Genomic DNA, 21,863 nt, shown 5'->3' with positions numbered 1-21,863 from the left:
GGACTACTGTACTCGTCCAATCAGCTATACCTATCAGTTGTATAGGGAAAAGAGACCATTTGAGGTACAATAAAAGTGCACAGCGCTGCTATACACACACCAGCACAACGTTTGGTCCACTTTGAAAACACTGTAGCCTATAGCCTACAGACAAACGTCACATCAACATGTTGGTGTACATTGGTGCAGTGTGCAAGCCCCTTAAGGTTGTATGCTAATAATTTAAGACAAAGTATGCAGACAACAGCGTGAACATAAATGACAACAAACCCAGGTCTTTTTCTAATGATTTTATGAACATAACATTGCATGGAGATTTCATTGTCAAACCAACTGGTCAACCACAATTTTTTTTTATCTATTAGCTTATCCTTAAAGGACAGCATCGCGCGGGTAAAAACCTTTCGTTTTAAAACAAAAAACGACCCGCTTCCAAAGAACTAATGTCACGTGGGTCTGATGACTTTACAATGGGTATGTGTTATCTATCACACTTCACTGTCACACAAACATCTATTTATCTTTTGAAAAAAGTTAATATAAAATACATTCCCCAATACAGAAAATTGGGCAATGATAATTGAGTGCACACAAATTTCCAAAATATCCAAGAAGTTTGTTTGGATACCAATGTCCTATTTCCCTTCATGGGGGTTTGTGTTTAGTTTTTTTCTTCTATGGTAAAAAATAAAATCGGCAGATGAACATTCGAAAAAAAATAAAAGAGCAAAAGTAACCCAATGATGATTTCATCAATGTATAATGTAATTAATGAACAATCCCTGCATTTCAGAAACAAAGTCTGGGTTTGCATCTGAAGAGACACAATCAGATTTCTTCAGCAAACAAATTGACTGAACTGACTAACTGGACCTATGGCTTTCAAGATCTCTCTTCAAAGTTAGTTTCCAGGGTGTAAATGGGTACGGTCACAGTTCCAGTAATGCACACGTTCATAATTCACATGAACGTACTAATTCACAGTACTAATCCTCAAATTATAACACGAATACATCCCGATTAGCAGTTAGCATCTTGGTGTTGGGCAGGGGCAGCTGAGCACCCTTCTTAATCAAGGGGATCAGAGCAGAATCCATAGACTCAACAGCCACCAAACCCAGCTTTGGAAGACCTGGGCGTTTAGAGGCTCAGAGGCTACAAACCACGGTGATAACAGGATAACCATAGCCAGGGGGGTTTGGGATGAGGACAGGGGTAGGTAGGTAGATCCAAGGGTAAAGAGAGAGTGTTGCTGGGTTGGGTGTCAGATGGATCTCAGGTAGGGTGGTGTACAGTGATGGATGGATCTCGAGTAAGGTGGTGTTCAGTCATGGATGGATCTCGGGTAGGGTGGTGTTCAGAGATGGATGGATCTCAGGTAGGGTGGTGTTCAGGGATGGATGGATCTCAGGTAGGGTGGTGTTCAGGGATGGATGGATCTCAGGTAGGGTGGTGTTCAGGGATGGGTGGTGTTGGTGCTACGAAACCCGGATCATCTGGGCCACGGTCTCGTCTGCTGCCTGGGCCTGGGCCTGCTTGGGGGGGACAATAGCAGAGGGACGTGATCAGTATCAACAAAATATGTTCTTTACTGCATCATCCTCATAATGCCTGTATCAGACTTAAAGTTGCAATGCTAGCTACTGTAGCTTAACTACTAGTTTTATCTGACAGGTCTTTGTTTTAAAGTATGGTAGAGTAATAGTATTGAATGTGGTTGTTTGAAGGAGAGGTGGAACACAGTGGCGAGGTTGCAGCCAGGCAACTTTTTCTTACCTGCAGGGCCAGCGCCATCTCCTCTTTCTCCTTGGGAGAGAAGAAACGACCTCCGTCTCCCCGTTTCCTCGCCATAGCGTGGCGATGACGAGACTCATGAAGATATTTCTGAGTGAGTCAAAGGGAGAGATCAGTTAGACCATGTTAGATAAAGTTGGTCAAACTTGTCTGAGCAAGCTCTTTTTTCTTAACAATTAAAACCTGAAATAATATACAATTCTCAAGCACACCAATGTTACATCACCATTGCCTGCGTGACAAACTAATTTCCTTTCAGAAATAATAAAGTATTCCAATAAAATACTATAAAAGTTTTCTCTTTGTTCATTAGTTTGGAGAGGTTTCCCCAGTGGGGCTCCATGTCCTCACCCTCCTCTCTTTGGGGATCTTTCCCTCAGCCTCCAGCTTGGCGCGGGCTTGTCGTCTCTTTAAGATGCGGTGGTACTGCTTGGCGTTGACGTACAGAGGCTCCTCCTCCAGCATCTCAGCCCCGGGCAGAGGAATACGCTGCATGGCTGGAACTGTGCCACCGCCGGGAACCATCTGAGAAGCAGAGAAACACACACAAGCACACACACACACACGCAAACATTAATTAGAACTGCTGATATAGATGAAACCTTCACACAACCTTACAAAAAGCTTGCACAGAAACACAAGGCAAACCTCATCCATGAAATGTTTTCAACACGCAGAGGCAGGTCTCAGGCAATGTTAATGCAACATTATCCAAACAACACAAAATAATTTGATTAAAGTACAAATAAATTAGTAATTACTGTATAACAGGTAAAAATTTAAAGAATTACCACATTTCATCATCTTATCCGCAATTCTCTCATGCAATTTTGAGGAATTTGAATCAAAATATCTTCCACTTACAAATCAAAGCTGCCCGTTTAAACAAGGTGCCCTCATTTCCCCACATTTGTGCTCCAGAACACTACACACTACACACACCCCACACCGTGACGGAGGCTAGATAAGAAGATGCTGGGTACCTCTGCAGAGGGTCTTACCATGACCATTCCACCTGCATTGACCATGTTACCCTGGACTGGCAGGGTGACGGTCACAGTACCCTGCCCGCTGTTGGAGGTGTTGGTGTTCCCTGCCTGTACGATCTGGGCACCTGCCAGGCTGGAGGCTGGGATGGTAATCATTCCTGTGGACGGAGACCGGAGTCTTCATCTTCTCTATATGTAAATATATATGCAAAGCTTTTTGATAGTCATAGTTTTACCCTGTTGCAGGACGGTACCATCTGCGTTTACAGGCTGGTAGACAATGGTCTGTCCGTCAGCAGTCTGGGCAAGCTGCTGGCCCTGCAAACTGATCTGCTGGCCCTACAGGAAAACACAAACAGGACAGAAGGCACACTGAGCCTACATATGCTGTCTACGCAAAACATACATTTATACACATATCAGTCTAAATTCATTTCGAGAGATTCTCAGATTGCCCCTTTTTTGGGTAAACACTGGGGTATAAGCATAAGCTGATGTTTTGGTTTTATGCGACAGTGGTGTTTCTAATGAAGTGGGAAGGACAGTGGTGTTGCTAATGAAGAGGGAAGACAGGGGTAGTGACAACAGAAGCCTTGCGTCTGCTGGTTCTGGTTCTACCTGGTTCTGTCCAGCGGTGATGGCTGTCTGGGGCTGCTGAATGATGATCTGCTGGGGCTGACCCTGCTGCCCCTGCAGCTGCAACGTCTGACCCCCCTGCAGCTGGATCTGCCCTGGCTGCAGCAGCTGGATCTGCACACGCACACACACACACACACACATTGTAATCATGCACATGCATGACATAAATTCATTTTCAGGGATCACTAAATTCACTCACCTGTTGGAGTCCTTGTGCCCCAGACACAGGGACCTGCATGATGGTTTGGCCTTGCCCCCCTGACATGGCCTGTACCATGATGGGTTGCCCTGACGATGTGATTAGCTGCCCTCCGCTCACCTGCACCATTAGAGGTTGGCCTTGGACCTGGGGCGAGAGGGGAGGGGAGTCGGTAATAATGCAGTAATTCACATAATCGGAAGATTAATATCATAGCCTATCAATTATATCACATGTCAAGCTACAGCCAGCATGTTGTGGAGGTTGGTGTATCTTCTGAACTGATAGGCTGGTTTGCACAAAATGCCACTGGGATGAGACCACAGTGTTATTTTGCAATGACAGTTGAGTAAATAGATTGCACTGCGGCGTGAAGAACAGGAAAGTTCAGCGCCAGAAAACAGCCAGGTGGATGTACGATGAGTATGGAGCCATGTTTTAGATCGTCAGTACGTGGGGCCTGTCTGACTGGAGAACAGCTGCTAGTCTGAGATGCTGTTGGCTGCCATGAGTGATGGAAACAAAGCCTCTAGTATTAGACACTGCTAGGCTGAGAGGCATGCAGCCATAGCATGCATGGAGGGGCTCACAGCAGTGGAAGATGGGTAATGGAGTCATGCAGCACTGTGACACAGGGCGGCGGTCACACCACTACCTGGAGTGTCTGCACCTGCTGGCCCGAGGCAGTCACGACCGGTGCCTCGGTCTGCAGCTGTACAGCCGTCACAGTACCCTGTGCCTGTAAGCAGGGGTGGCATATATCTCTAGTTGCATGTTGACACTGTATGACTACATATCCCAGAAGTCTTAGTCATGGTTGGGTGCAACGGTACCATTCGTTTTGTTTCGGTTGCTGCATGTAAATTAGGGTTGTGTAACTGAAAGGGTTTTAGAAACTAAATTCACTACTTCTCAAGCAGGCTTGCGAGGCTAGTAGTTTAGTAAAGACATTGGTGTTATGGATCTATTTCAGGATATTACACGTGACCCTCACCTGTTGTTGGATTTGCCCATTGGAAGTCTGCACAATGATCTGCTCCCCTGTTGTGGTTGTGGCAGTGGTGTACTGCTCCATGGTTGGGTAATATTACTATCCTTACTGGCAAACTGTGGAGAAAGAAATCTGTTGATTTAGATTGAAAATGGGAACTTTGTGCCACATTTGTTACATAAAATACATATACATACGATACACAATATTGAACATAGCGCTGCACGTCTAATTCCCCACGCACTCTTGTTGAACAGAACAGTCTGTATGGATGTCGGGGAAACTAGGGATGTATCTCGCGACTGGACAGAGTCGCGAAACAGTGCGTTCAGTATGGCAGACAAACTGCACAAACTTTGTTCCATAATTCGGCGCTGCCAGTTTCTAGCAGGCTAATTATTAATCGCTAAGACCATATGTCTGCATTACCCAGAGACTATTCTCCCCATGTGTATTTTGTACAAGCCTTTGTTCTAGTACTAGCCATTGTTAGACACATGACGGCTTTTGATAGTTATCCAACGTTGACGTGGCTATCAAGCTAGCTAACTGGCGATAACTTACGCTAGTGCATTTGGTCTGGTCAAACTGGCATGCTAACACTAGCGAATCTACTATTTAGGTAGCTACGTACAGCAGTAGGTAGCCATGTTTTCAGAATGTTGGACGTCTAGACTGTATGTATTGTTATTATTCACACCGTGCTGTTGAACTCAAATTGCTATTTAATTCCTGCATTTTGATGGGTTAGTAATTTGGTTGGTCAATAGCAAACCAATCCGTGCTGACAACTACCAATGCCTTCAATTGGGCCTCCCTTACCGTTTCTTCGCTGTCCGGTTCCCTTCTGATTGGCTCCAGTACAGCTTTCTAAACCCAATCACCAAAGTCAGCGAACAAAATGGCGCAAATGAAACAACTGCGACGTGGAGGAGGTGCATGAATACATCACGTGCATTTCCCTTCAATGTCCACTAGGTGAACCAGTTTACCAGCTCTTTACTGCAGGATCGTTAAGGAACATAAACCTGGCTGAAAGATCACCAGAAACTATAAGAATAGTAAAGATGCAAGATGAAATATGATTTAAATTTCGGTTAATTTCGGTTTCGACATAACACCTTCGTTATGTCGAATAGCCTACATTTTCTCATCAACGGAATAACCCTGCTGTCAAATGACCCGTAAAGCATTCCGCTCCAGCAGGTGGCGCCCTTGTGGAAATCAGCATTCGCAACAATAATGTTTACGGATGTCGTACACGAGACATTCACTGGCACAAGTGTTAACATTTCTTGCTCAACAGTCTTACCTATTTGCTTGATCTATATTGTTAGTCATGCCGTCTTTTGAAAAACGAATATTAAACACAACCTATGCTTAACGTGTCAAAAACGTATAGTATGCAGTAAGTTAGTTTAGATGAGAAGAGTTTATATGTAGGTATCGCTAACTGACCCCTTAGCATGTCCCTCAGGCTGGTGTCCTTTTTGGCCTCTCGGCTTAGCTCACAGTTCATGTCCAGAGTAACTTCTGTGAGCATTTGTCACGCAAGCAGAGACGCTAAAGTCTGGAAGGGGCAAAGCTACGTCGACCGTGTTGCAAACCACAGACCAAGACAGAGGGATGAGCTGTTTGAAGATGATTCACAGATGGAAGATGTGGAGGACAGGCTCCAGGCCATAGTCACGTGAGAGACTGATACTATGCCTATTTAATCAGTACCGTTAATTGTCTCATATTGACCCAAATAGCACGAATAACTGTCCGAAAATATTCGTTTCAGTCAAGAGAGGAGAAAGCAGAAGACTTTAAAGTACCATAAAGTCAAAAGACACATGACCCCAAAAGGTGCTCCAGAGAGGAAGCTGACCTGGGATGCTATGGAGCAGATAAGGTGAGGAACAGCAGGGCACACTTGCCTGAAATACTACTGGAATCCCTTCATGTCACCATTTTTCCTAATTTATAACAGTAAATGTATTGCAACTCTGGTCTGTCTTTTGATATACAGTTTAATATCTTACATAGTTTATAAATATCCTTAATTAGTAGTGATATGATTCATATCAATACAAATGTGATATTTGACCTGTCACATACGTGCTGCTCCAGGTATCTGAAGCAGGCAGAGCCAGAGGAGTGGACTGTGGAGCGCCTTGCAGAGGGATTCTCTGTCAGCTCTGATGTCATCCGCAGGATCCTCCAGAGCAAGTTCACTGCGCCTCCAGAGAGGAAGGTTAAGCAAGACGCCAGTGTGCTGGCGAAAGTCCACCAGCAGGCTCTATCTGTGGGCATAAAACCAGGCCAGGGCAGGTTGCAGCTGCCTGCGGGCTCACCTGCCATGCTGCCAGCTGGAGCTGCGTCTGTTGCTCTGGTGACCCTGGCTAGCTCCAGTCTTACGGCCTGTGACGATGGTGCAAGGTCCCCGGCTACTGGAAGTGGCACTGCTCTTGCTTCGGTGCCTACCCAGAATAGAGGTTCACTTACTGTTTTCAGTAAACACACCTCTGTTACAGAGCTGCCTAGAGCAAACAAGGAGGGTATGGTGGACAATGTTGTCGAGGGTGATGATGATGATGAGGAGGTCTGGGATGGAGTGGTTTTTACAGAGGAACAATTGGAAGAACTTATGATGTCCCCAAAGTCCTGTCCAGTGACTCAGGATGGGAATGAATTCTTTGACAGTGATGGCAATTTCTTGTACAGAATCTGACACTTGATGATGTTTATTTTCATTGTTCTTTTTTTTGTTAACAATGTATCACAACCTTGAAAATATCAAAAGACTTACACTGATGGAACCTAATAAAGCACTGTGTCAATTACAGTTGACAGGAGTTGAAAGCAGCGAAGTCTGTAGTTCTGTATTTGTTCATGTTGACAAACTTAAACAGTCTTGTTTGGGGTCCATAAAGTAATCAGCCAAGATATTGAAAGGAGTAAAGGGACAAGTCAATTTATTGGTCAACTCAAAGCAAATAGTCTCAAATATACAGAAGAGAAAAACACAGCAGATACAAAGATGTAATTGGATATTTACATAACCATCACAACAAATAACATTTTACAACATTTTAAATTGTAAGAAAAATGTGCCCAGCCCCTCAGTACCCCTCAGGTGTGTTGACCTGCAAATTAAATAAGACTGATAATTGACTCCCCAATTAAAGTGTAGCAGCTATGTTCTCCCTGTAACGCCTTTTAAACCAATTAATAGTAAGCAAATGCTCATAATTGTATTCAGGTACAGATGCTCTGTCATTAAGTAAACACTATTTAGGAAGGTATTTAATATAGCGTTAAGAAAACAAATATAGCTTGTTATATGGATTGAACTTATTTTTACTGGAAAAATAGGATTTGTTTTGTAAATCATGTGGGGAGCTTCTATGAAGCAGTCTAAAGAGATATTAAATTCATTGAGAAGATTAAATATTTTAGTAGCAAGTGCATCAAAGGGGTACAATTGACCAGACGGATGTAACCGTGGTTACACTGATGATACCAGACAACTGAACACAACAACTCGCCACTCATTGGGAAGGCACATGTCCCATTCCCACTCTAGGCACTTGTATAACCATTAGCACACATAATGTACTCCTAACCTGGCTGTTATAAATACATAAAACCTACAATGGGGCAATGACACGAAACAAAGACAAAAACCTTTAGAAACTAAAAAGAGCATAAACACCCAGGAGATCCTGTGAAAGGTATAACCAACTGTATGTTTAACAAATGTATTTACCCAGAATTATTTTTTCTTTTTTGTTGAATTAAAACAGCCCACCCTAGTTGGGCCTACTGTAGCTTTGTGAGATATTCTAAATCCAGGACCCTGTCACCACTATCAAGATATGACCCAGTAGTATATGCTCATCTCATATTCACTACAACACATACAGTGCATAACTCAAATTATTCGGTTAAACAGCTCACATAACCACACCCAATAATCTCATTCTTAAAATGGCTTCAATCTATCAACCAAATACTACATTTACATAATTACATATTTGCTCCTACCCCTGTTTGACTCTGTTTTATAACAGAGTTAGATTGATAGTTTTTCAGTTTCACATTTTGGAACTTGTTTATTATTGCAGAATCCTTATTTAGTTTTACTTTATTTAAGGAATAACAAAATTCAAGAGACCACATATAAATTATCTTGTGCTTTAGGCAGTTACAACTGCCAACCAATTCTCAAGATGTGCAGACCTAACTCCATCAAAACATGCCAAAGTGGGAAATGTGTGTTGAGTACGAGTTAGGTTAGGTTTAGCTGATTGATTAAGAATTAACAGATTTGGTAGGATATCATTTATGCTCTGAAAGCTTGTTCCAACAGACTTCCTCCAAACATGGTATTGCTATCACACGCTAAATGCATATAGAGATTTTCCATCAGCATTTTTAAATGTAGGCAAATACTTAACGAGAGTTTCATGTTTGGAACTCAGTGGCTCAGCTGATACAACTTGTCAAGCCACAACAACCTACAGCAGTTGTAATTACAGATTACAGAAGTCAAACACAGATGTTTATGTACAAGTGCAGAGGTTAAAGAGAACTAAATAACAAAGCGGGTGCAAAAACCTTCCTACTTGATGGGAGAGGGGTGACCCGTAAGCAATTATTGTTTGTTAATGCTCTTGATCTGTTACTATTTTCCCCAGTTTAATGTGCTACCCTGATTTTGGGTTGGTCAACCAAACAACTAATTTTAATTCAGTAGTAGTAACGCCTTTGCCTTGTTTGGGGTGTCTTGGTATCAAGGCATTCACAAAAATATTTAGGAGCATTTGTAAAAAATAAATAAACAAACTGTGGGATGGCATCTTTCACTGAAAATGTAAGTAACAGAGTAAGGAAAAAAGGATCTTCCTATTATCCAGGGGCTCCCCTCCCCCCCCCCACCCCCCCCCCTGGTTCTGTGGTCCTCAACACTGAGACTCAGAAAGCTTCTATACATTCATTAGACACCTCACTGATGAGAGCAGGGTGACCTACGGCTCTCCAACAGGTCCTGAAGGTCAGAGGTCACAGCGGAGAGAGGAAGCAGGAAGTAGCAAGATAGAGACAAGGTAGCAGCCAGCCACAGGGTGGGCTGGAGACCAGTTTCTTCCATAACGCCGCAGGTTCTATCAGCTATTCTAGAAGGTCCTGAAAACAAACAATGTTCTTATTGACCTGCTGTTTTCAGACAGATAACAGCATCAACTGAAACGCCCATTAGGTCTTTAAGCATGTGTCTATAAGGGTGTGTGTGTGTGTACAAACCTCATCTGAGTCGTCATGGAATTCTATCTTGCCGTTGGGAGTGTGGGTGGTTTCCAGTGGTTCGTCCTCTCCCTCAATGCCGTTAGCCTCGGCGTGTTGCTGCAGCACTGAGTACCTGTGAACCAGGAACCTGCAGGGGCCAGACAACCCATGTACGAAACCTGGTTAGTGCTGTGTGTGTGTGTGTGTGTGTGTATCATTGTACCATGTGGCTGTACTCCAATGTGTGTATGTGTGTTTGTGTACAAGAAGAAATGAAAGTGCTCCTTTCTAAAACGCACACAGCTACAAAACAATTTTGACAGTCTACAACAGTTGGGTCTCCATGTACTAATAAAAAATATATATACAAATATGATCTTACCGTCCACCACAGACATACTTCTTGACGAAGAAGACCCCTGCTACAGTACCGAGCAGCATGATGATAATGACCGTCACCACGATAGGCACAGAGCTGGAGGTATGGACCTTTGTCTGAAGATCCAGAGAGCCATAGTGAGGGAAGGAATTGATAGATACAATAGAAATAACCAAAATGGAGGGGTTGCGTACGTATACGATGAGAACATTATCCCTCACTCAGACATGTACTGTATGCCCATTCAATCATGTTCTACCTGCTTTGACTCATGCAGAAGTTCTACATGCAGTACAAAGTTGATTTACTGACAACAGTGGTGTCTGTGATGGCAGGACTCACCAGGAGTTGTGGACCGAGCAGGTCGCTGACACACCTCTGGCTCAGGTCAATCTCCTTGCGCTCAGGCATATTTCCTCCCTGACACTTGTCCCCTGGGATTTTCCTATAACTAAGGAGTGGACAAGGGAGAGACACGTGAATAGTTCCATTAAAATGTTTTTAAGATTGAAGATAGAACAGTCTCTCTTAAGCAGTGTTTTGTACACGCAACCCGTTAACTTTATTTGCAATAAAAAATAAAAAATGAAAGCATACTGAACAGTAATGAGTCAGGGATGATGATGAAATTATCATAATGCTACGATAACGTGTTCATTTGGCAGAAACATTTATCCAAAGCGGCACACGGAAATTTCGAACCATGACCTCTTCTAACGTGCAGTCAAATGCTCTAACCACTGAGCTGTACTCATCCCCAGAGGTATGCTGGTGGTTTGTCTTACCCGCTGGTCTGCAGCTGCTCCTCCCTGCCTTGCAGGCAGAACTCCAGGACCTGGCCCTTCAGGTCCGGCTGCTCCACACACACGGAGCTGTTCTCTTTGCGGTAGTACCCAAAGTCACTGCAAGGGGGCAGAGTGGAGCGCGATCAGACAAAGCTTCAGGAACACGCTCTATCCAGGGAACTGGGACAGTAACATCCTGTCAACAGTAGGGGATTTTTACCCTGAACTTTTTCATCAGGGGTAAATCTGTTGCCGTGTGCTATGGTAAAGAGTCAACAGGTGTTCTATGGACAATGGAAGGTTGGTGGTGGTGGTTCTGGTTCTCACCAAAGGAAGTCGTCCAGAGTGCAGGGGCAGGGGGTGGGCTCCTTATTGACCATGTAGTCTCGTCCGTTCCAGCACACAGAGTCCTTCCTCAAACGCAAGAAGCGCTCCTTGTAACCGAGCATGCATCCGTCGTTAGGGTCGCTGATGTCATCAGAGTGTGCCAGCCACTGTACGTAGTCATTGTCCCCGCCTGAAATGAAGTGAATATATAATACATACATAAATACATAAAATACCACCGTTATATTAACTTATAGTTCTCGTCAAACAACTTTCCAAGCGTAATGAAGCATGCGCCCTAGAATGTGCCTGCAAAACCAGTGCATAGGGAACAGTATATCACACTAGCCAAACAAAACAACCTCAAAGCCATCTCTAATGACTAGTGAGTTTCCTGTGGTTGTGTTTTGGTACGATATACCTTTAGTCATTTACATTTAGTCATTTAGCAGACGGTCTTATCCAGAGTGACTTACAGTAAGTACAGGGACATTCCCCGAGGCAAGTAGGGTAAAGTGCCTTGCCCAAGGACACGTCATTTGGCACGTCCGGGAGTCAAACCGGCAACCTTTAGATTAATAGCCCGATATCCTAACCGCTCAGCCATCTGACCCCCATATATAAGCGCTGTAACTTCCTGTGTCACTCACAGTCCCTGGTAAGCAGCTCCCTGAAGTCGATGGTGAAAGAGATCCAGTACTGGCTGATGATGGTGTCCCTGTAGCCCCAGACGCTGACGTTCATGGAGCGTGCGCCAGGCTCCGAGGCCAGGCCTGTGAAGTGGATGGGCTCGTCGGTGAAGTTATACACTCGCCAGCACTGGCCCTCGTCCGTAGAAAACCTACCCAGAAACAGGACGTCGAAAAAAAATTGAGAAAAAGAGGGTTACTGTATGTTTTTATTTTATTTATGTCAATGAAAATGGCATGATTCTTTAGGTGTTCTAAACCTTTTTTATAGGATCTGTGCCAGCCCAAAATACACACATCGTTTTTCATTTCATAACAAACATCTGTATCAATTAAACACAGACCCCAGGTGACCTCCATTCTCTCATTTTGTGCAACTCACTTGATCTGGTGGACAGGCTCAGTGTTGCTGTGCTCCACAGCCACCAACAGACCCCCCGAGTCCAAGATGGCGTAATGGTGGGGGCCCCTCAGGGCCTTCAGCCAGGAGTAGCCCCCATCGTCAGACACGTACACGTCTGGAACCAGCACAGAGAGGGCGTCGCCTACGCTTCCTGTAGGCGTGGCAACAAAGGGTAGAGACAGCAACAGTGGGCCGGTTAGATAGCCGTGGCCATAAACCCATAAGTTGAAAGGCAGTATCATTTCAGAGATGGTCCGAAAGCATTCCTGGTCTAGGATAAGTTATCAACAAGGATATCTTGCACGTCGTGAACCAAAATACCAAAGCTGTTCTGGTCAATTCCATGTAGTTAAGCTCTTACATTGACATTAGAGTGGAACCGTACCGTGAGCTAGGATGAGGCCCACAGCATTGGGCTCCGTCAGAGGAAGCATTGGGATGTTCAGCCCCGTTCCTGTGCTGTAAGCAGCATGGATGTGGAGACTGCACTGCAGAGACAAACCCAGAAGGAGGCGTTAGAGACCTAACAAGCAAAATATCTGCATTTGTTTATTAGTTGGTTGCACGTCAGAACAAGTGGGACACAATGCCATCACATGATTGCACACTAATGGTTCCATAACAGCTTATTTCCCCAGGCGATGTGCATACTAAATGAGTCCTGACTACACACCCCACACTGGCAAATGGCAATAAACTTCAACTTCAGACCACATGAATCTCACGCAATGTAAATGTGAAATACATCGACCTAGATATAATCTCATAATTATCATAACGAGTGCCAATTTTATGTCTGACTTATACATTTTAACGACACTATGACATTGTTGCCATCGATTGATCTTTTATTTCGTCAAGTCTCTGTTTGTTCTAGCATCCTTATGCAAGACTCTCCTCATAACCCAAACTTCTCTAAGGCCCGCACCTCCACATGGTTCAATATTTACCTTCTCTGGGTCTTTGGCTGTGGAGTCACATATACTGTTGGCTGGTTTCTGTACGGGTAGCCACTCCCCTCCCTGGTCAAAGGACACTACTGTCTGAGCCGAGTTATCTAGAAGAACAAGCAGAACCACTCTAAATGTGTACACACCCTTCGTCTCAGGGTGCACAGCTGATGAAATATTCACACGACAGGCCTCAAGTCTGAAACCAATGTTACTAACACGGTCCCATCTAGTTTTTGTGGGTGTTTGAAAGAGATAAAATTAGCATGTGTAAGTAAGTGTGAGAGAGAAGAGAGAGAGAGAGAGAGAGAGAGAGAGAGAGAGAGAGAGAGAGAGAGAGAGAGAGAGAGAGAGAGAGAGAGAAGATACAAGCAGATGAGGTGTGTGTTTCCCTTTCCACCAATGTGAACCTAGTACTGGTTCTGGTTGGTTCAACCTTCTAAGAACTGTTTTGTTTTTCCATGATGTCATCTTGTCATTGTGTATGTCTGTATAAGTCTCTGCTTTCCAAGCAACGTTAGGCGCAAGCAACATCTTTGGTTTGTTATTTGTTCAACTTTTCTGTCTAACAAAAACTAACCATAACAGTAGCCATCTTGCACTAGATTTGTTTAAATACATGCTTTGTTGTCAAAGCTCCCTCGAGTTTATTTTGTATTTCAGCCGAGGACCGCAGTGCAAAGAGACAGTTTGTCTCCTGTTCAGATCACTGTTTAGATTTGACGTCCAAGCTGTTGCTTAAGCCAAAGTAGAAGCACAATCAATGTTCGTTTTTCCGCTGAAGCTCTGCGGTGGTCACAAGTTCAGTTGGTTACAATAATTCCATCCTGAGCCCACGTAAGTGGTACAGTTCTAGAGCAGCTAAGTGCTGATGCAGCTCTGGAACAAGTTTTCCTAGTTGGGAGCCAGCTCCTTTACTGTTGAAATGCAAAGAACTGGTTTGGGCCCTAAGAGTGCCTTGGTGGAAAAGGGGTATGTGTGTTTGACTCGGGGAGGGGGGAAGTTGAAGAACTCCAGAAAAATCAAGTATGTGAAGAAGTGCTTACGCATGATGTGTGTCCACATATGTCTACATACCCTCAGCAAGGACACTGGTGATGAAGACCCCACGAAGGGAGGTGACATTTACAAAGTCTGTGTCACCCCCTGTGGTGGTATAGAGATGTCGTTCCAGAGACTTGGAGTAAACCGTGCCACGATCGTCAGACACGTAGATGGTTCCAATTCCTGTGTCTGATATGGACATTACTTTAAAATACCATTCCATGGAATGAAATTGCAATACAACACACAGCTGCAGAGAAACAGGCACACAGGAAATGCATTGCAAAGGTGTAACACAATGGGGAAACCAATACATAATAGGGGCTTGTAAGGTCCAGACAGTTAGGTTTGTTGGTACACCGACTTACCCCCTGGATCATCCACATGCATGAACACCATGTCATCATTCGCTGCCAGGATGGAGTAGAACTGCTCGTGACCAACGGCGGGCAGCTGGGCCATATTCCACACTTCCCCCTGGTCCACTGACACATGGATCATCCTCAATGTTTCCTGGGGGGGGGATACAGAGAGAAAGAGAGAGACCCACCATCAACCAAAGCTTCCAGGTCACCAGGTCACAGAAAACAAACAAAGAAACAAAGTAAACTGTAGACGTACAAACAAGATACTAATGATTAGGGAACACCCCTCACACAAACACAATGAATACACCAGAACGTTTAAAAACAAATACACCCATACCCCTCACACACCCAATCCTTCCAGAGAACCACAGTGAAACACTATCTGTCAGGTCTGATAGATAGTTGACACCACTTCAGCTGTACCAACCTTGCCGGTCATTACTGAGGCGAAGAGAAAACGTCCACCAAGGCCAAAAGAGAAGATCTTACTGGCAACTGTCTTGATGTTTTTCCCATAGTCTGATGTCTTCCTCAAATCTAGCATCCCCCTGTCATCTGGAAGAAGAAAAAAAACACATACATTTAAACCATATCTTGATTTTTTACTTCTTAATACTAATTAAATAATGTTTGTTTCATTTATAACATTCTACTGTACTCTGTCCATGAATGTATGTCGCTTACTGCAAGATCCATTCAAGTTGGTTGTAAAGAAAATTGCGTTGTCCATCCCCCTGTGAAATCAAATGTAAGTGACAGACAGGTCAGAAAAGCTTTCCCCAGCATATCAGCACACAGATAAAACATTGTAAATATTGTTACAGTACTCTACAACTAGACATTGTTCATCAGTTGACAGTCAGAAATGAATATACAGAACTTGGACAATATGAGCTTGTGTGGATGATATTAGTAATAAACAGAGCTGTCAGCTATGACCACACAAAGCACTTGATCTACCCTGGCCACATGCCAGGGTAGATCAACATCATCATGACAACTGTTCTGGTACGAGCTTAACTTGCCCAAGACACCATAAAGGAGGAATGTATTGATGCTTCATTGCTCAGTTGCATGGAAACTGCAGCAGGACAAACACTGCAATGTCTTCCTGTATACCTACAGTAGAAGCAGCCTGGTGACTAGCATTGGCACCCTCATGCAAATAGTGTGGAATCACATGTCAATGGTTATAACGCACCCTCTGCATTTGGCCGCTAAGGCCCTGCCCTTCCTAAATATGTATTTTGCTTCGAGTGTTGTGTTTGACTTGACAGACTCTCCTGCTCTAGTTAGGCTTGACCTATTTTCTGTCATGGACTGTTTATATCAAGGTTAAGCCTCGTGGGATGAAGGTCTGTGTGTGTTGAGGAAAAAAAGAGAGCGTGATACTGTGAACAGCTCTCCTGTTAAACACCCTCTTGGTGCTGGAGAGTTGGTAGCCCTTGTTGAACAAACATTTACAAGTAACATAGCTAAAAAAAACAAGACAACTTCCAGATAAGGCCCCACTGCTTGGCTAGTTAAAACACAGCCTGCTGCAAGGCAGTTTTATAGCTCACGTTTAGTACTGTAGGATGTACACTACCTCACAACAGAGGGGGGATGGGAGGTATTCCTTCCACATTGAGCTCAGACTAATGGAAGCTCATTCAAATTCTGAAACTAATGGTCCTCCCTGCCTGCAGGAGGTTGAGCCAGGCAAACATCATTCCATTGAATCCACCCCAGGTAACTATCCACCTTTAGTCAGGGACTTAGTGGGATGAAGTCCTTCCTCCACATAGCTCTCAAGAATAACTATGCTCATTATGGAGCCTGAGACCGGGTACGACCATAAGCTAACATGGTCCACTAATGAGACAGACTAGGGTAGGACGTGTACCATTATTGGCTAGCTACTTCTTCCTGATACACACCTTATCTAAAGTTTGGGACTCTCAGGACAAAGCTTTATGTGTATTATCTGTGTGTGTGTGTGTGTGTGTGTGTATTATCTGTGTGTGTGTGTGTGTGTTTCAGGGAAATGAGGAAGGTGTGGCTGTGTTCCTGTGCATTGTTCCTCTGCATAGGCACTCTCTTGGTTATGGAGATTTGGTGAATCCGTGTGTCTCTAACCCATTATGAGGAGGTAACAATAAACATAACACATTAAGCCTGTGTCCCGAATACATAAAGGGCCAGCTCCTGGATTGTATTGCACCTTGGCTCAGGCCTCTACTCTCTATTTCAGGTGTTTTGTAGTCCAGACTAGAATGTAAGGCTGGAAAAATGGAGCTTGATCTTTGGCTCCAAACACTCCCAACTTTCTGAATGGAGTTTAAGAGATAGTGTTGGCAGGTGCACTTTGGGAATTGAAGTTTCTTACCATTTCACCAGACACACCATGCCATGGAGCTTTTTCCAGTTCTCCCCAAAGTCCTCTGATAGCCACAGCTCATTCTGAAGCACAAAAAGCACAAAATGGATTCCAACAACACTACACAGGTACTCTGCATATACTGAATAGTGTAGCTATCCACCTCCGTTTAACGTTATCTAGTCTTTGACTAAAATATTTGTAGTACAGTCTATTACTTGAGTCATGTACAATCTTTATAAAGACAGGAAGAGAATATATATATATATTTGTTAAGTTAGATTTGCCAATAGTTGTAATATAATACATTTCTACTTGCACTTCAATGGTTTCCACTATGTAACCCCTACAAACACACACACACACACACTTACAACACTGCTGATGGCCATAAGGACATTGGAATCGTGGGGGTTGTAGGTGATCTGCATCAGGGGGGTGAAGGGAAGGTCAAGGTGGCTGAAACTCTTCCCAAAGTCCTTGGAGACAAAGATACGTGAGCCCTTGCCTCCAGACACCTGGCCTGTTAGGATAACCTGAGGGACAGAGAACGTGCAGACCAAATACTGATTAGATATTAGGGGTGTAGTGGTACATGTATTTGTACCACAAATTCACGGTACGGACGTCACGGTTTGGTATCGAACCATGACCCCAACACCATGGTACGTACCGAACAGTGACTTCTGTGTACAGTTACACCCCTATTAGATATCCTGCATGGTAGGTCTGCTTGGGTTCCAATAGATTTCACATTTAAACCAAACATACTATACAAACTGACCAAGTAACGAAACAATCCCTTCTCAACTTAAAAAAATACAAAAAGACTTACCTTCCCAGAGTTCTCCGGACCAATGGCAATTCCTAACTCAGTGCGGATGAAGGTGTTGTTGATGAGGCTGGTGACATCCTGGAACGACTTCCCATAGTTCCCACTGATAGACAGAAGAAGAGTTCAGCCTGTCAGTAACATCCTCTAATCTCTAAGTGCGGGTATTGACACTGAAAGTATACCTCTTCTCCTACCTTCGATAAAGTTTAGACTGGCCAAATCTTAACAAGAAGAATGGCACCTGAAATGTTGTCAAAACCAAGATGACCTGTGGGGAACAAAACATTCCTTTTAAGATATAGAGCTCTTATCTTTGACCAACGTGTGTGAGACCCAGCTTTCAGCAAGCTTTCTCTGGTCTCAACCACGGTGATAAACACAGGCCCCTTCACAGGGAGGTGGAATGTGAGATTCACAAGAATCACCATCAAATACCAGCTGCTGAGTAATCTTGACAGGTTTGTCCAGTCATCATATCACAGCTGATTAATATTATTGGAGGGGTGGTATGACACTTGTCTGACAGGAAACCGATTCCTGCTGATGTTGACAGCAGACCCAGAATCAGTAACAAGAGCTTGCACTCACCCCTGTACCATCTCCCACCCAGGCCAGCGACACAGAGCCACTCAGGTCATTGAAGGTGTACTGAAAAGACATAGCATGTGAGGTTAACAGGTAGTACAGGTGTATCAGGGGCAGGTTAACCCTTGTGTTATCTTCGGGTCATTCTGACCCATCAGTCATTGTGACCCACCGTCGTATTGCGACAAATTTACCGCATACAAAGACAAAGTGAAGCATTTTCTTTTAACAGCTAGGCTGTCTCAGACCCCCCACATTGCAAAGGTTAAAAGAAAATTATTTTAATTTGTTTTTGTATTGGGTAAAATTGGGTAAACACAACGATGGTTCGTTATGAACCTTTGGGTCATGTGACCCGAAGGCAGCACGAGGGTTAAGGAACTAGTTGGATGAGTATTTGAGGGAGTAGTTCCTCAATGCGGTTGCATTTTTGTGAAACCATGTATTCCTTCTTCCTCCTTTTTGCAGTACATAACTCATATCCTGCATGGGTCAATGATTCATACTGAAACTTAGATTAGGCTAGACAAGCTTCTAAAAATGTCATTTTAATCAAGTAGCTCTTTTTGAATAGAGACCCAATTGTTGATTAATTCATGTAAATAGTGGTATGTAGCCATTCACAGTCAAAACATCTGAATGGGGTCAAATGAGCCAAACATGTATCAAACATAAGACCAAGCTGGAGAGAGGAAAGTTCAATGGGTTAGTTAGCATTGTACAAAATTAAACTAATTTACTGTCTCCTTCCACCATGTAATATCCCTCTCGTGCTCCCTGAATGGAAGTGAAGCACCACATCCACTAGACCCCTGACATCTAGTAAAACTACATGTGACAAGATGTCGATCAAAATGCTTTCATTTCACTGGCCTGGCTGCTGCTGTTCCACTGAATAAAACACTTAAATCCCTAATCTCATCAAGCTACCCTCAGAGATTGTGTAACATCCAGTTGCCAGTGGTAAGGCTGAACCAAAACAGTAGTACAGTACTAAAACAGAACACACCAGCATGAGCCTCTTGGAATTCTGCTTTCAGCCTTAGATTACCTCGACCCTGCCTGCTAGGATTCAAGGTCTGGGCAAGGCTGCTGTGCAAGTGTATCATGTGAGAATAGCTTTGGAAGACAAGCTTTGTAAGGTGTCTTGTAAAGTCTTTGTATTTCTGGAACAGGATACGTGCTGTATTTGGTTTAATTCTGATCATTAAAAGCTGGCTTCCCAAACAATGTATTTCTGTACTGACTCTTGTGGTCGTGGTTGGTTCTTGCTTCATTTGTGCTATTTAAGTCTTACTATGAAGATGGCTGCTACCTGGCAGATGTTACAAAATAGCTTTCTTCCTTGTATTTCAGACAGAAAATGTACCTAGATTGCCTAGCCAAAAGTAAATACAACTGGTCATAAAGCCCTCCTAAATAGCTCTTACACATTAACTTTATGGCACTTTATTTAACATTACTATTGTTGCACTACCTCCATTCTTATGTTTGCTCATACTGGTACTATCTGTCCTTGTATTGTTTTTCTGTTTTGTCTTGTTGTTCTATTTGTGATGCTATAGCCTGCATGGAGAATACCAAATCAAATTACTAGTATCTGTATACATGGCGAAATAAAGTTGAATTGAAAGAGAGGATTTATTGTCTGACAAGATTTTACTTGAAACAGGGATATATTTTTGGAAAACTGGCATGGTTTATCATGTGCTGAACATTTTTTAAACTATTCATGAGGTCATGCCAAATTTAGGCACTTTCAAATTTGACAAGGTATTTGCAGAAAACAACCCTCAAGACAGCCAAGTGGTTTAAATATCTTTCGTTTTCATCTGCCAAGCACATACATCACGCTGTGTTTTTTCATAACTAGCTTTATCATGCCCATAGGTCAGAGCCATTAGTGGAAAATTTGAGAGGTGTAACTGAGACACACACGTATGTGTTTACAGTCAGCTCCTCTGGCCTTGAATAGGGAATTAGATGACATGTTGTAAGGCTGTGTTAGAAGGCCTGATCAAAATACTATTTGTTCAGGAAAGTACCTTCAATCAATAGATTATCCCTATGATGAACTATGACAGTTTTGATAAATTAAGAGTATCGTTACTTCTTGTACTCTCGCTCTTTGAGTACAGTTTATCTGTCAACAGAAAGTTGGAGAAAAGGCTCAATCAACGCGTGCTGCGGTCGTCTTCCGTCAAGTTTCCTGCTTAAGGAAGACTGTCCTAAAATCACATCTATCCCATGGCCTACATAGTCCTGTAGTCACAATGTAGAATAAGATATTTACTGAATGTACATTTTCTCATCTTCATTCACATAATGTTGTGTCAAAACAGTTGCACATTTACACATAATAACCGGACCTGAGAGGTAAACTTACGCTGTGGGTATTTTCAGACAACTTGGTGTCGTATCCTTGAAGAGCTTTACAGGTGTTTCCTTGGTCTGTGCTTCTTCTACTTCTCATGTGCTTTGCTGGGGCAAGCCAGGCAGGAACCGATCTCTTTTCAATATATGACCCTTTATCTAGACTAGGACTCTTTGTAAAAACTGTTTGCCCATTGTATGCGGTTCTCCGTGAAATGTCTAAACCAAACGACACATTAAACAGAAGAAGTAAAACACAGTGCACAAAGATTCCCATCATCGCCGTGCACTAAATCCAGATTGTTGTAATTTTTGTTCGTTCTACTGTTGGAGAGGAATTGACGTTCGCTCCTGCGCGACCACGGATGACATCAACAAAACAGTAGTCCTGACAGCGAGTGTTGCGGGCTTTGTATTCACGGCGGTCATAGACGTTTCGAGGCGGTGCGCTCCGAAGATCAGCGGGCAGTCCTTTTCCTGCTGCAATGCGAAAAAATGTATATATCTCAATGAAAAAAAGTCATAGGTGCAAACAACTGGTTATTACACTTTTGCTTCTACTGCTCACTGTACAACTCCCAGTGCATAACGATTCAATATAGCATAGATAAAGAAGCGTCAAATTCTTTGTGGGACATAGCCTGCTACACCTTTGCACATTCACTACTGAGATTGGCTATTCCTGCGTTTGACGCTAGAATTAAATCATCTGATTGGTTGAAATCCATGCGGGCATACTAGTACTATTGCTTTTCAGCTGTCAAACCATTGTCAAGCTTGGTTGGTGGCACAAAATAACAGTATGACCTAATTATAAGATTATGGTCAACTAAAACTCATGTGTTCACTACATAATTATTATTGTCAAGAATACTTGTGGTCT

The 21,863-nt window shown here is 43.3% G+C and overlaps 3 protein-coding genes across 7 annotated transcripts; 1 reads left to right on the top strand and 2 right to left on the bottom strand.

The window, feature by feature from the left end:
* Positions 1 to 275: 275 nt before the first annotated feature.
* On the bottom strand, positions 276 to 5,680 carry nfyal (nuclear transcription factor Y, alpha, like). 5 transcript variants are annotated; one of them, XM_062459975.1, is made up of 10 exons: positions 5,435 to 5,680; positions 4,616 to 4,728; positions 4,274 to 4,360; positions 3,622 to 3,768; positions 3,402 to 3,533; positions 3,020 to 3,122; positions 2,778 to 2,941; positions 2,146 to 2,319; positions 1,777 to 1,884; positions 276 to 1,535 (listed from the first exon to the last, which is right to left on the bottom strand). In XM_062459975.1, exons 2-10 carry the CDS (start codon positions 4,694 to 4,696, stop codon positions 1,479 to 1,481), a joined length of 1,053 nt encoding a protein of 350 aa, XP_062315959.1. In that variant the 5' UTR covers positions 4,697 to 4,728; positions 5,435 to 5,680; the 3' UTR covers positions 276 to 1,478. The 5 variants fall into 5 exon arrangements, with proteins under 5 accessions (XP_062315959.1, XP_062315961.1, XP_062315962.1 ...); XM_062459977.1 differs by having other exon boundaries at positions 4,277 to 4,360; XM_062459978.1 differs by having other exon boundaries at positions 2,796 to 2,941; positions 5,435 to 5,673.
* On the top strand, positions 4,981 to 7,462 carry ngrn (neugrin, neurite outgrowth associated). The gene is made up of 3 exons (XM_062459981.1): positions 4,981 to 6,302; positions 6,399 to 6,509; positions 6,728 to 7,462. Exons 1-3 carry the CDS (start codon positions 6,079 to 6,081, stop codon positions 7,326 to 7,328), a joined length of 936 nt encoding a protein of 311 aa, XP_062315965.1. The 5' UTR covers positions 4,981 to 6,078; the 3' UTR covers positions 7,329 to 7,462.
* Positions 7,463 to 7,545: 83 nt separating this feature from the next.
* Positions 7,546 to 21,628, bottom strand: sort1b (sortilin 1b). Its single transcript, XM_062459960.1, has 20 exons — positions 20,994 to 21,628; positions 18,611 to 18,670; positions 18,217 to 18,290; positions 18,023 to 18,125; positions 17,562 to 17,723; positions 17,197 to 17,270; positions 15,513 to 15,562; positions 15,256 to 15,383; positions 14,829 to 14,973; positions 14,494 to 14,649; positions 13,417 to 13,523; positions 12,852 to 12,954; positions 12,446 to 12,617; positions 12,025 to 12,215; positions 11,375 to 11,564; positions 11,048 to 11,164; positions 10,605 to 10,713; positions 10,266 to 10,378; positions 9,902 to 10,031; positions 7,546 to 9,784 (listed from the first exon to the last, which is right to left on the bottom strand). Exons 1-20 carry the CDS (start codon positions 21,258 to 21,260, stop codon positions 9,770 to 9,772), a joined length of 2,466 nt encoding a protein of 821 aa, XP_062315944.1. The 5' UTR covers positions 21,261 to 21,628; the 3' UTR covers positions 7,546 to 9,769.
* Between the last annotated feature and the right edge of the window lie 235 nt (positions 21,629 to 21,863).

The sequence above is a fragment of the Osmerus eperlanus genome, chromosome 4 (genome assembly GCF_963692335.1).
Source record: "Osmerus eperlanus chromosome 4, fOsmEpe2.1, whole genome shotgun sequence".
Taxonomy (NCBI): domain Eukaryota; kingdom Metazoa; phylum Chordata; class Actinopteri; order Osmeriformes; family Osmeridae; genus Osmerus; species Osmerus eperlanus.
Note: the sequence above shows the minus strand (reverse complement) of the source record. Positions and strands in the feature narration are given on the sequence as shown.